At 40.8% G+C, this 13,197-nt stretch overlaps 1 protein-coding gene across 5 annotated transcripts in view; it reads left to right on the plus strand.

Annotated features, from left to right (window-relative positions):
* zbtb41 (zinc finger and BTB domain containing 41) overlaps positions 1 to 13,197 on the plus strand; it is a 153,285-nt gene that overhangs the window by 128,227 nt on the left and 11,861 nt on the right. For all 5 annotated transcript variants that reach the window (XM_038794872.1, XM_038794870.1, XM_038794875.1 and 2 more), the window contains 5 exons: positions 335 to 542; positions 3,297 to 3,366; positions 3,483 to 3,630; positions 9,368 to 9,497; positions 11,806 to 11,901. In XM_038794872.1, the coding sequence (XP_038650800.1) occupies positions 335 to 542; positions 3,297 to 3,366; positions 3,483 to 3,630; positions 9,368 to 9,497; positions 11,806 to 11,901 (652 nt within the window). The remainder of the gene's footprint in view (positions 1 to 334; positions 543 to 3,296; positions 3,367 to 3,482; positions 3,631 to 9,367; positions 9,498 to 11,805; positions 11,902 to 13,197) is intronic.

Consider the following 13,197-nt stretch of genomic DNA (forward strand, 5'->3'; position numbering starts at 1 on the left):
GATCTCAATTTAAATTTTCCACTTGTGTCTTAAAAACTAAAATTTGACATCTGTTTATTTGCACATAATTCCGATTTACAATACTTGATATGTGATATATAAATAATTTTTTCATTTTATTGTGAAGAAGTGCCTGAGTCCCCTTGTGATGGCATACCTAAGATTAAGAAGCTATGGTGGGGGCTATTGTGAATGAAAACTGTGCTGTCCGCTGTGTTGCATTGAATTGAATGCATGTGTTGACTATGCTCTGAAGAATCCAGTCGTTTACTGCAAACTTTCTACACCTTAATCTTATATTCTGACTTTCCTAATTACATATTGAATTTTATAGGAAAATATGAATGCCACACTCGTGTGCATACAGGGGAAAAGCCTTTTGAATGTGATATTTGTAATCAACGTTACTCCACCAAATCCAATTTAACTGCACACAGAAAGAAGCATAATGCACAAGCTGCTATTCAAAGGAAAGAACAAAAATGTCCATTCTGTAACAAGCTGCATGCAAGCAAAAAAACATTAGCAAAGCACGTGAGGAGGTAAGTGTAAACTGTTGATTATATCCTGTTTAAGTATTTGCATGTCCCTCTGCGTCCTGCACCTCATGGCAGCCAAATTGCATCTGGATTGTCCAAGGGGAACCAGTGTTTACCATTTTTTGATTTTTCTTGGGCTAGTACCAAATTTTGGCAATGTAGTTATTAAATTAAAACTGTTTTGTTCAAATTAACAAATGGGCTCAAATAACATTAAAATAGTTAATGAATATTGCGAGAAAATTGCCCTCTTCCTTTCAAAGAACAGTTTGCATTTATATACTGTAGTGTCTTTCACATATGCAGGTGTCTTTTTTGCTGTATAGTTAAGATTGTGACGTTAAAACGCGGCAGTCAATTTGCACAGAGCAAGCTTTCACAAACAGCAATGTTAAATGACCAGATAATCTGTTCCTGCAATGTTGCTTGAGGGATAAATATTGGCCTGGACACTGCAGATAACTCCCTGCTCTACCTATAACTGTTTCTATCAACCGGAGAAGGTAGGTGGTCCTCGCTTCATGTGGATTGTGTTTTTAGAAAACCGTACAAATGGGAAACATGTTTTATAATGGGAGCCAATTAGGTAAGTTCCAAACACAAATTTGGTACAAATAGGGAAGTAAAGACAATAAAAATAATGTTTTGAATAAATAAAGGGATGTCCCGCTGTTTAACAAAATAAATATTTATTCTTCACACTTAACTTCACTATAAGATTCTCCATTAGAATGTGATTGGCTTGGAGGCAAAGTTGGTGGAGATTTCCTTCAAGGGGGAGGTACAGCGTGTGGATGACGTGGCTGATGTAAATGCTGATGTGGCAGTAGATTTCAGTAAAGGGTATTTTTGGCTGCTTCGCCTTTTGCTTTTCAACCTTGTAAAGTTCTCAGTAAGGAACAGTACAAAATACAATACTACTTTCCATGTTTGTGTCGTAGCCTGTCGCCTGTTTTTTCAATTCTTCAGCTGACCTTATGAGGTATATCATCATCTTTCGCGTAAATTGAACCTTCTTCCACCACCTCTTTACATTCGTTTAATTTCATCAGTTCCACCAATTCTTCTTAATTAGACTAAAGCAAGTCTTCTACTTCATTTGTGGCCAGAATCTTCAAATCCTTCTCCTCCAACTTCTTTTGCCAACTCACTAATCTTGGTTACTTCAGCATCCACATTGGGGAACCCTTTGAAATCATTCACAGTCTCAGACCAAATTTTTTTTCTGGCATGGTTAATTTTCTAATGTAACCTCCCCCACCAACTTCACATTATGAAGTCCAAATTCTTTTTAAGGCAATCAAACTTTCCTATGCTGGCGAAGAATCATGTGGAATGTGAAGGAGACATTCCTTCATCATTGCCACTCGTGGAACCAGCATTACTCTCTTTACTACTTTTTTCTGTGCTGGTACAATTCAAGTGCCTTCTTTCTAATAATTGAATTATTAACTGGGATTTTTTTAAGTGCTGGTGCTCGAACAACACATGAAGTAACTTCTCTCTTTCTTACAAGCTTGGATCTCTCCTACTTACAAAAGTTAACCTGGCAATATGACTAGCAGGAAAACTAATGCTGGCCCTATTTCTATCTTCAGACTGCCTAATGTACCTAATTGTAAATTGATTAACATGATTCCCTGGCCAGCATGGTATCACTGCCGCTGCTTTCCTGCTTATTTAATATTGTTGCTTTTTGGCAACTGCCATCACTTTTCTATGACATTTATTGTTTGGTTCATATACAATCATTTATCAATGATGATAACTTAAAGATTGTCTGGATACTGTATTGTACTGGAGACACAAATGAAATCATAATTAAAAAAAAATAAATTTAGAGTACCCAATTATTATTTTTTTCCAATTAAGGGGTAATTTAGCATGGCCAATCCACCTAACCTACACATCTTTGGGTTGTGGGGGTGAAACCCACGCAGACGCGGCAAGAATGTGCAAACTCCACATGGAGAGTGACCCAGAGCCGGGATTCGAACCCAGGTCCTCAGCACCGTAGGCTGCAGTGCTACCCACTGTACCACGTGTCACCCAAAACTCATAACAATTATGAACACCCATGCTCCAGTATACATATTAGCAGATGACACAGTGAGCATCTCCTAGTCCAGGAAATGCATGTGGACACCCTTTTTAAAAATCTTAATTTAGGCACTTTTTTCTACTTTTTGACATTTTCTCCAACTTTTCTTCCAGTTTCCTTTCTCTGGAAACGGCAGATAAGCAAACATTGGATCTGCAATCTGTGAAATGATATTCATTATGTTTCAGTCAGATAAAGCAGATTTGCATATGGTGAAGACACAAATGGCAGAACTTTACTGTGACAAAGAGATGTTGTATATAATTCAATGCAACACCATTATTTTATGGCAATGTTGAATAACACACCCCTACATTATGGTTTCACCAGCTTGCTATGTCAAGATGTGGAACAATGGCAAAAGAATTAGATGTTCTGTGCTGTAAGTGGTTAAATACTTTTTATTGTTCCCCAAGTGTACGCTCTATCATAAATGTAAAACTGTTTAGGTCTTAAGATATGTTAAAGCATCAAACACAACAATGAGGGGATGATGAAATATTCAGATGAACTATCTGTTGAGGATTTGCAGCTTAGAACAAGATTCCCTGTGAAATATTTGCCCAACAATTGTTGTCTTCTTAAGTGTGATATTATCCTGATCTTCATTTATAATGGCATAGGACTCTAATTTATCTGATTGGGAATGTTTCCAGATTCCATCCAGCTAACATACAAGAGTTCTTTGCTGCCAGAAAGAAGAAAAGTGAAGCCTGGAAGTGTGAAGTAAGTTTTATTTCTGTTCTACCCCCCTGCCACCTGCCATTCCAACCTCCAGAATTACATATATATGTGCTACCAGTTTCTGTGATGATTCTTCATTGCTTTTCTTTTGGTCATAGCAATGTAACAAAACCTTCACACGGAGGCCTCATCTTGAGGAGCACATGATCCTTCACACACAGGATAAACCATTCAAATGTAGTTACTGTGAGGAACATTTCAAATCAAGATTTGCAAGACTGAAACATCAGGAAAAGTTTCATCTGGGTATGGATAAGTCTGACAAATAAAACGTTAAATGAAAAAAATCGCCCAAGAACTTGGGTGCCATTTCATTCCAAAACTAGTTTTGATTATGTGTTCGTGTTTACCATTTAGTTTCATAATTTAGTCTGAAAGTAGTTCATTTCTGGCAATTGTTACAATTTAATTTTTTATAGAACATTTTTTGTCCATACGCCTGCATCCTGTCCTTACAATTCAGAGGTTTATTTGAAATTTAATGCAGAGAAGTATGAACTTATTCATTTTGGTAGGAGGAACACGGAGAGACAATATAATGGTACAATTCTAAAAGGTGTGCGAGAGTTGAGGGACCCTGAGGGTATATGTGCATAGGGAATAAAGCAGAGTATCCTCTGCTTTAGTAATGGGGACAGAGCACATAAAAGCAAGAAACTTATATTAAACTTGTATAGAATACTGGTTTGCTTTCAGCTGGAGTATTGCTTCCAGTTCTGGGCGCCACACTTTCGGAAAGATGTGACGGCATTAGAGAGTGCAAAAAAGATTCACAAGAATGGTTCCAGGAACTTTATTTCTATAGATAGGTTGGAGAAGTTGGGAGTTATTCTCCTTGGAGGAGAGAAAATTGAGAGGAGATTTGATAGAGGTATTCAAAATGATGAGGGGTCTGGATGAAGTAGATATGGGAGGATCGAGAACAAGGGGGCATGTAATTAAGATATTTGGCAAAAGAAGCAATGACAACATGAAAAGCTTTCTCAAGCAACGAGTGGGTAGGATCTGGAATGCCTGAGTGAGTGGTGGAGGCAGATTCAACTGAGGCATTTGAGAAGGAATTAATTGTTATCTGAAAGGGAAGATTGTCCAGGGCTACGAGGAGAATGTGGGGAAGTGACACTAGGTAAATTGTTTCTGTGGAGAGCCGGCACAGATACAATGAGTTGAATGGCCTCCTCCTATGCTTTAATAATTCTGTAATTTTAAGTGACCTTCTCTTCAGCATCATCAGACCTGTGGGTTAACAACTGTCCTACACGCAATAAACCGTTGATTAGATTAAATGTAGTCTTGTACTGCATTACTACTTTCAATTGTTGCTCATTAAATGCAGGCAGAAGAGATAGAATAATCAATACTTGTGGTCGTATTAATAGTACAGCAACATGAAACATACATATCCTTGTCTGATTTTTGCGATCTAAAGAATATACAACAAATCCTAGCAGAAATAAATGTAGTTTCCAACTAATTCTGTTGTGAATATAATTGTGTCTGCTGAGATTAGTTGGTGGCACTTTTGCTTATAATTCAGATGATTGTGTTCGATTCTACAATGGATTTGAACAAGTAATCTAAGCTTAACGTCAGTGAATACTTGAGTGTGCTGCATTGTTTAGGTAAATATCAGATGAGATGTTCAGGCAAGGACTTGTTTTATTGCCTGCTGAGGTGGACTTAAAAGATCCCATGATGCTACTTGAGAAAGAATGAAGTAACTGTACTTTAAAAACAATCCATTGGTTGCAAAGTTCATAAGATATAGGAGCAGAATTAGGCCATTTGGCCCATCGAGCCTGCTCCGCTATTCTATCATGGCTGATATGTTCCTCATTTGCTACCTACAATATTACAGGCCAAGAGCTGGATTGTGAAATCAACGAGAGCTGATTTCTCCTCCCTAGAACACATGACCTAGGTGCGGGAGTAAGCAATTTAGCCTCCGGGCCTAATGCCTTCAATGTGATCATGGCTGATCCTATCCTGGCCTCAAATCTATCGTCCTGCCCGTTCTCCATAATCCTTCAACCCATTGCCAATTAAAAATCTGTCTAACTCCTCCTTAAATTTACTCACTGTCTCTGCATCCACCGCACTCTGAGATAGCGAATTCCACAGATTCACAACTCTTTGGGAGAAGTAATTTTTCCTCCAATCTGTTTTAAATTTGCTACCTGTTATTCTAAGATTATGATCTCTCGTTTTAGAATGCCCCACAAGAGGAAGCATCAGCTTCACGTCAACTGTATCCATACCGTATAGCATCTTGTGTACCTCAATTATATTTCCCCTCATTCTTCTAAACTCTAGAGAGTATCGGCTTAAACTGTTCAATCTCTCCTCGTCTCTGGAATCAATCTAGTGAACCTCCTGGGAACTGCCTCCAATGTTACTGCATCTTTCCTCAAATAAGGGGACCAAAACTGTGCACAGTACTCCAGGTGCGGTCTTACCAATACCTTGTACAGTTGCAACAACACTTCCTTACCTTTATACTCTATTCCTTTTGCTATAAATGCCAACATTCTGTTTGCTTTCCTTATTATTTGCTGCACCTGCATGCTCATTTTCTGCGACTCATGAACGAGGACACTCAGATCCCTCTGCACTGGAGCACCCCAAAGTCTCTCCCCATTTAGATAATAAGTTGCCTTTCCATTTTTTCGACCAAAATGTATGACGTCCCACTTATCCATGTTAAACACCATCTGCCACATTTTGGCCCACACTCCTAACCTAGCTATATCCATTTGTAAGGTTCTTATTTCCTTATTGCAACTTGTGTCACCTGCAAATTTGGCTATAGAACCTTCTATCCCTGTATCTAAGTTGTTAATATAGATTGTAAATAGCTGGGCCCCAAGGACCAAACCCTATGACACCCCACTAGTTACATCTTGCCATCCAGAAAGAAACCCATTTATCACGACTCTCAGTCTCCTGTCTGTCAGCCAGTTTGCTATCCAAGTTAATTAAGTTACCCCCTAATCCCATGTGATCTCACCTTGTGAATTAACCTTCTGTGCAGGAGCTTTTCAACCGCCTTCCGGAAGTCCAGATATACTACATCTACAGGATCCCCATTATCCACTTTGCTTGTTACATCTTTGAAGAACTCAAGCAAATTAGTCAAACATAATTTGCCCTCCTTAAAACCATGCTGACTCTGATGGATAGTGCTTTGGCTTTCAAAATGTCCTGATATTACATCCTTGATAATTGACTCTTAACAATTTTCCAACAACAGATGTCTAACTGGTCTGTAATTTCCAACATTCTGCCTCCCTCCCTTTTTGAATAAGGGTGTTATGTTAGCATTTTTCCAATCCGCTAGAATCTTTCCCGTGTCCATGGAATTTTGGAATATCATAAACAATGGATCCACTATCTCTGCTTTAACAGGATGTAGGCCATCAAGCCCTGGGGACTTGTCTGCCCTCAATCCCAAGAGTTTGTTGAGTATCGTTTCCCTATTGATGTGGATTGTTCCAGGTTCCACCCTTTCTATGGCCTTTGAATTGCCCGTTCCTATAGGAATGGTACCAGTGTCCTCCACTGTGAAAACTGAGGCAAAGTATTGATTTTTGTTTTTTAATTTTAGAGTACCCAATTCATTTTTTCCAATTAAGGGGCAATTTAGTGTGGCCAATCCACCTAGCCTGCACATCTTTGGGTTGTGGGGGGGAAACCCATGCAAACACGGGGAGAATGTGCAAAATCCACACGGACAGCAAAGTATTGATTTAGCATCTCTGCCATTTCTGTGTTCCACACCATTAACTCGCCAGTTTCATCTTCCAAGGAGCCAATATTCATTCACCTTAGCAACTCCCTTACCTTTTATGTACCTGCAGAAGCTTTTGCAATCTTTTTTGATATTTTGTGCTAGTTTTTTGGGGGTAATTTGTCTTTGCTTTTTTATTACTTTTTTAGTCTCCCTTTGTTTATGTTTGAAAGTTTCCCAATCTTCCAGTCTGCCACTGGCCTTTGCAATATGATATAACTTAGTTTTTGTCTTTATAATGTCCTTGAGCTCCTTATTTAGCCATGGATGTTTTGTACCCCTCTTCCTATCTTTCTTCCTCACTGAGATATGTTGTGAGGAATTGAGTATCTCCTTAAACAACTGCCACTGCTCATCAGCTGTCCTTCCTTTCAGCCTTCCTACCCTGTCTATACGGGCCAAATCTGTCCCTGAGCCAATGTAATTTCCTTTGTTTAATTCCAGAACACTAGTGTGGGACTCCACTTTCTCACCCCTAAACTGAATCTTGAATTCTACCATACAATGGTCACTTCTCCCTAGTACCTCAACTATGAGGTCATTAATTCATCCCTCCTCATTACAAAATACCAAATCGGGAGTAACCTCCTTCCTGGTTAGATCCTCAACATATTGTTCCAGGAAACAATCTCTAATGCATTCAATGAACTCTGCCTCCAGGCTATCCTTGCCTTTAGGTGATTTGTGGACATCCTGGAGAAGTGTAAAAGGCATTTTTAAATTCAAGTTCGTCCTGATCAATGAAATAAATTCAATAATTAGGATCTCTTGGAAAATCTTTCAGTTTTTGAAAAGCAAAATTAAATTTCTCCCTCAAGAAAAGAATTAAATGTATTGGCTTTCTGAATAGTCAAGTAGTAGGTGGTATCTTTATTTAATGTGTGATGGGTGATGGAATATTCTGCACTTTGATGAGTGGGTGATTGCAGCTCTAACAACATTCAAGAAGCTTGATACTATCCAGGGCAAAGCAGCCTGCTTGATTGGTACCCCATCCACAAACATTCACTCCGTCCGCCACCAACGTACAGTGGCAGCAGTGAGTTGCATCTACAAGTTATACAGCAGGAGCTCACCAAGGCTCCTTAAACAACACCTTCTGAACCCACGACATGTAATCTAGAAGGACAAGGGCAGCAACACATGGGAACACCACTACCTGGACGTTCCCAGCTAACCCACTTAACATCCTGACTTGGAACTATATCATCATTCTTTCACTAACATAGGATCAAAACAGCTTCTTCCCCGCTGTTACCAGACTCCTAAATGACCCTCTTATGGACTGACCAGGTGCTCCTGTATGCTTCACTCGATGCCGGTGTCTATGTATAATTGTGGACCTTGTGTTGCCCTATTATATATTTTCTTTTTAGTTTATTTTCTTCTCTTTTGTAAAAATGATCTGTTTGAGCTGCTCGCAGAAAGACACTTTTCACTGTACCTCTGTACACGTGATAATAAACAAATTCAAATCCTGGAACTCCTTCCCTAACAGCAAGAGTGTACCTACACCACATGGCTGCACTGGTTCAAGAAGGTAGCTCATCATTTACCTTCTTGAGGATAATTAGGGAAAGGGAATAAATGCTGGCCGAGCGCACATTCCATGAATGAATTTTAAAAACTGACTTTACTCACCTTCCCTTCACAAAAAAAAATCAGAAAAACTTTTGATGAACACTTAGATGAACAAAGTAACATTATGGACAGTCTTATGAACTGAGATGAAGTGGACTGTGGGCACCAATCCACATTAATGTGCAGAGAATAAAAATGTGTTATTGGAGAAGATATTCTATACAAAATATTTGGTTGTTCTCAAGGTAGCCTTGGATAGCAGCTTTAGATTAGAACAGAACAAAGGATGACTGAGTTATCAATGAGTGTTTAAAATATTTAAGCACAACACTCAACAATTGCAATTAATAGACTTCTGTTTTTAATCACCTTTTCTCTCACCCACACCAAAATACAGAGTTAACTGTTGGCCCCTATTCTTTCAAAAAAAAAGCACAGGCATTGTGTGAAGAGTGTAAACTAGATCATAGTGTTCGGATCAATTGTGTTTTGTTATTTGAATGGAGTTAAATGTAATGTACAATTTTGACAATTTGGTCCTACAGAACTTCAGACTAATGACCCAAGATTGGTAACTTAAAGCTAACATTGTTAATTTTATTTCTCACATTTTAGGGCCCTTTCCATGTGATATTTGCGGTCGCCAGTTTAATGACACTGGGAACCTTAAGCGTCATATTGAATGCACTCATGGAGGAAAAAGAAAGTGGACATGTTTTATTTGTGGGAAATCTGTAAGGGAAAGGTAAAACTAGATGTGATTATTTAAATTAAATACAAAAAATGGTTGCACTTTTTAGACTCTGTTCAAAACGGCACAGATATATTTTGTTTATTTCTGGTATTTAATTTTTTTTAAATTTGTATTTCTAAATCTACTTTACCCAACAGGGTATTTGATCAATGCTACATGATGAAACAGAAACTATAGTAATGTCTAAAAGGCGATATTCCTATACAGTGCGTGCTGTTATTGTATTCTTCCTTCGCTTTGAGTTGAACTGAGTCTAATATCAATGCCTATAATTTTGCTGTAAGGGCCCTTCCTGATGATTCCCGTATTTCCCCTTTCTTTAATTTTTGCTGTTATCATTTTGATCCATGGATGCTTAATGGACATGTATTTTTAAGTCAAGCAGAATAGAAAATGAGGACTCCAAAAAGTTGCAACATAGTATATGGTGCTAGTATTCAAACAACAACTCAGACTTTGTGGCACGTGAGAGATGAGGTGGGACTCAGTTCCATTGGTTGGCTGGTGGTCAATGAATTGGCCACTCCTGAGGGGTGTTTGGATCCTGACTGAGTGAGATCATTTTCAAAGACCTAAGGAAAGCAGTGTTGGGTCCCTGGCACTCTGGGTCAAGGTGCTCTGGAATTGACTGTCATTGGCCTCACGGTAGCATGGTGGTTAGCATCAATGCTTCACAGCTCCAGGGTCCCAGGTTCGATTCCCGGCTGGGTCACTGTCTGTGTGGAGTCTGCACGTCCTCCCCGTGTGTGCGTGGGTTTCCTCCGGGTGCTCCGGTTTCCTCCCACAGTCCAAAGATGTGCGGGTTAGGTGGATTGGCCACGCTAAATTGCCCGTAGTGTAAGGTTAATGGGGGGATTGTTGGGTTACGGGTTACGTGGGTTTAAGTAGGGTGATCATTGCTCGGCACAACATCGAGGGCCGAAGGGCCTGTTCTGTGCTGTACTGTTCTATAAAGTCTAGGGTTGAAGTAACAACATAAAATGAAAAAAGTGAAGAAGGCATTCAATAGAGTGCATGCCTTTGCCACATTGTGTTAACTCAATGTTATTATCATGACTTAGCTCTTGAGGCTTTTCCCTTCGTAGGTGCACCTCGGCTATAACTTGAAAAAATAAATATTTTTATTACTAAGTTCCATCTCTATGACTCTAATTCACTGAGGAGGCTTCAAGTCGATCCTTATCCAACAACCTGCTCTGAGAATTCTGCTCAAATTTTGTCGGCTGTGAAAAATGCCACTACAGAGGTTAAACAATCAACAATATTCTCCAGCAATCAATAATGTTCTAAATCAAACAGCCCACAACATTCTATTAAAAAAAGTCAATACATCCCATCTCCTGATATTAATGGATTTTTAAAAATATTCCGTGATCCAGATCCGCATCTTTCCCAAAAACTATTCAGTTCTCCCCTTTCTGTATGCAAAATTGAATTTTTTTTAGATATATTGGGCGCGATTCTCCACTCCCCACGCCGGGTGGGAGAATCGCGGGAGGGCTGGGCGAATCACGCCACGCCGCCCTGACACCCCCCGCAACTCTCCCACCCCCCCCCCCCCCCAAATGGCGTGTCGCGTTTTGCGACACCCCGCTTGGAAAATCGCCACCCGCCGTTTTTCCCGAAGATTCTCCGGCCTGGATGGGCCGAGCGGCCTGACGATCCCGGCGGTGGCAACCACATCTGGTCGCTGCCAGCGTGAACAGCGCGCGACAGGTAAGTGTGGGGATTGTGGGGGGCGGAGAGAGGATCGAGCACCACGGGCGTGCTCGTGAGGGGACTGGCCCATGATCGGTGCCCACCGATCGTTGGGCCGGCGTCTCTAAGAGACGCACTCTTTCCCCTCCGCCGCTCCGCAAGATCAAGCCGCCACGTCTTGCGGGGCAGCGGAGGGGAAGACGGCAACCGCGCATGCGTGGGTTGGAGCCGGCCAACCTGCACATGCATGGCTGACGTTACTTAGGCGCCGCCGGCTGCGTCATTCTCGGCGCGTCGCTTTGACGCAAGCGTCAAGGCCCGGCGGGCGTGTTCGCCGCAACGCCGCTCCTAGCCCCCCCCCGGGGGGGGGGAAGAGAAGAGAGAGAGAATAGGGGGCAAGGAGCGGCCTCCGACGCCGGAGTGAAACACTCGGGTTTCACTCCGGCGTCGGCACTCAGTCTCCCTTTGGGAGAATTCCGCCCATTGTTTACAGACTAGCGGGAGTCGTAATGTTTAGCTCTGCCCATCTTCGAAAGTCAAGAAAGTACATGTCTTGAGCAATCTTCAATTTTGTTTCCTATTTTATTTCTACAATATACAGAACCACATTAAAAGAACATCTTCGAATCCATAGTGGGGAAAAGCCACATTTATGCAGCATTTGTGGACAGAGCTTCCGGCATGGTAGCTCGTACAGGTAAGAACTTGCTGAAATAAGAAAAGGCCCTTTCTCAGACTCTATGCAATATAATTTCCTGATTTCTAAATGTAATCCAATAGAACTCCAGAATATTTATTCCTTATGCATTTCTTCTATTCTACCCTGTCTTGCTTCCCACTAAATATAATATATTCTGGTTCCTGGAACACAAAAAAGGCACCAATTTTCCAATCAGCAATATTTTAACATGGGTGACAATTAATTTTATTTTAAATGTGTCCTGTGGGATACTCTATGTCAAAGCTAGGAAATGTAACTATCATTTTAAGGTAATTTTTCATGTTACTATTTTTTTCTCCTCTTCCTCTTTCATTGCTCACAAGCAATGCAAACAGTCTCCAGCCAAGAAAGTAGTAATAAGAATAATTTTACAAGTAGGTTTACATTAACAATGCAATGAAGTTACTGTGAAATGTCCCTAGTCACTGTCGCTTCACAGCTCCAGGGTCCCAAGTTCAATTCCCGGCTTGGGTCACTGTCTATGTGTAGTTTGCACATTCTCCCTGTGTCTGTGTGGGTTTCCTCCGAGTGCTCCGGTTTCCTCCCACAAGTCCTGAAAGACGTACTGTTAGGTAATTTGGACATTCTGAATTCTCCCTCTGTGTACCCGAAAAGCCGATGAGGGCTTTTCACAGTAACTTCATTGCAGTGCTAATGTAAGCCTAGGCTTACTTGTGACAATAAAGATTATTTTAAAAATTAGTTGCCACACTCCGGCGTTTGTTCGGGCACAGACAGTGACCCAAGCAGGAATCGAACCTGGGACCCTGGCGCTGTAAAGCAACAGTGCTAACTACTGTGTTACCGTGCTGCCCAACAGATAAAGCACAGTTCCAGAAGCTCCCATATGAACTCAGTCCATGTGTAAAGTTAAGAATATGGCATGCCTTCACTGGACATGGACTAAATTGACAGCTATACCAGGCTGGAGGCAGCAAACAGGTCAGGGTAAGGAATTTAATATTGCAGGATCCTTATCCAGGAGGTCCTCCTGTGCCCTGCAGGGACCTTTGATTTCTGAAACCCCAGATTTGCCTCTCCCTTCTGCCAAATCCTTTCCTCAGTATTAACATCATGCTGGGGACTGTTCCCTGGGTCCCTGTAAATCCTTTGGCTCCAGATAATTTTTACTCCCACCAGTCTTGACAGCGAAAACCCCATTTCAGAAGGGCAATGGGGACATCACTTATTTGTTTCAATGAGGCCTGGATTTCACAATAAACTCTCTATTTTCCTCTTGCCGAATGTAAGAAAAAGATCTGCATCAATTGT

This window comes from Scyliorhinus canicula, chromosome 4, assembly GCF_902713615.1.
Source record: "Scyliorhinus canicula chromosome 4, sScyCan1.1, whole genome shotgun sequence".
Lineage (NCBI taxonomy): Eukaryota > Metazoa > Chordata > Chondrichthyes > Carcharhiniformes > Scyliorhinidae > Scyliorhinus > Scyliorhinus canicula.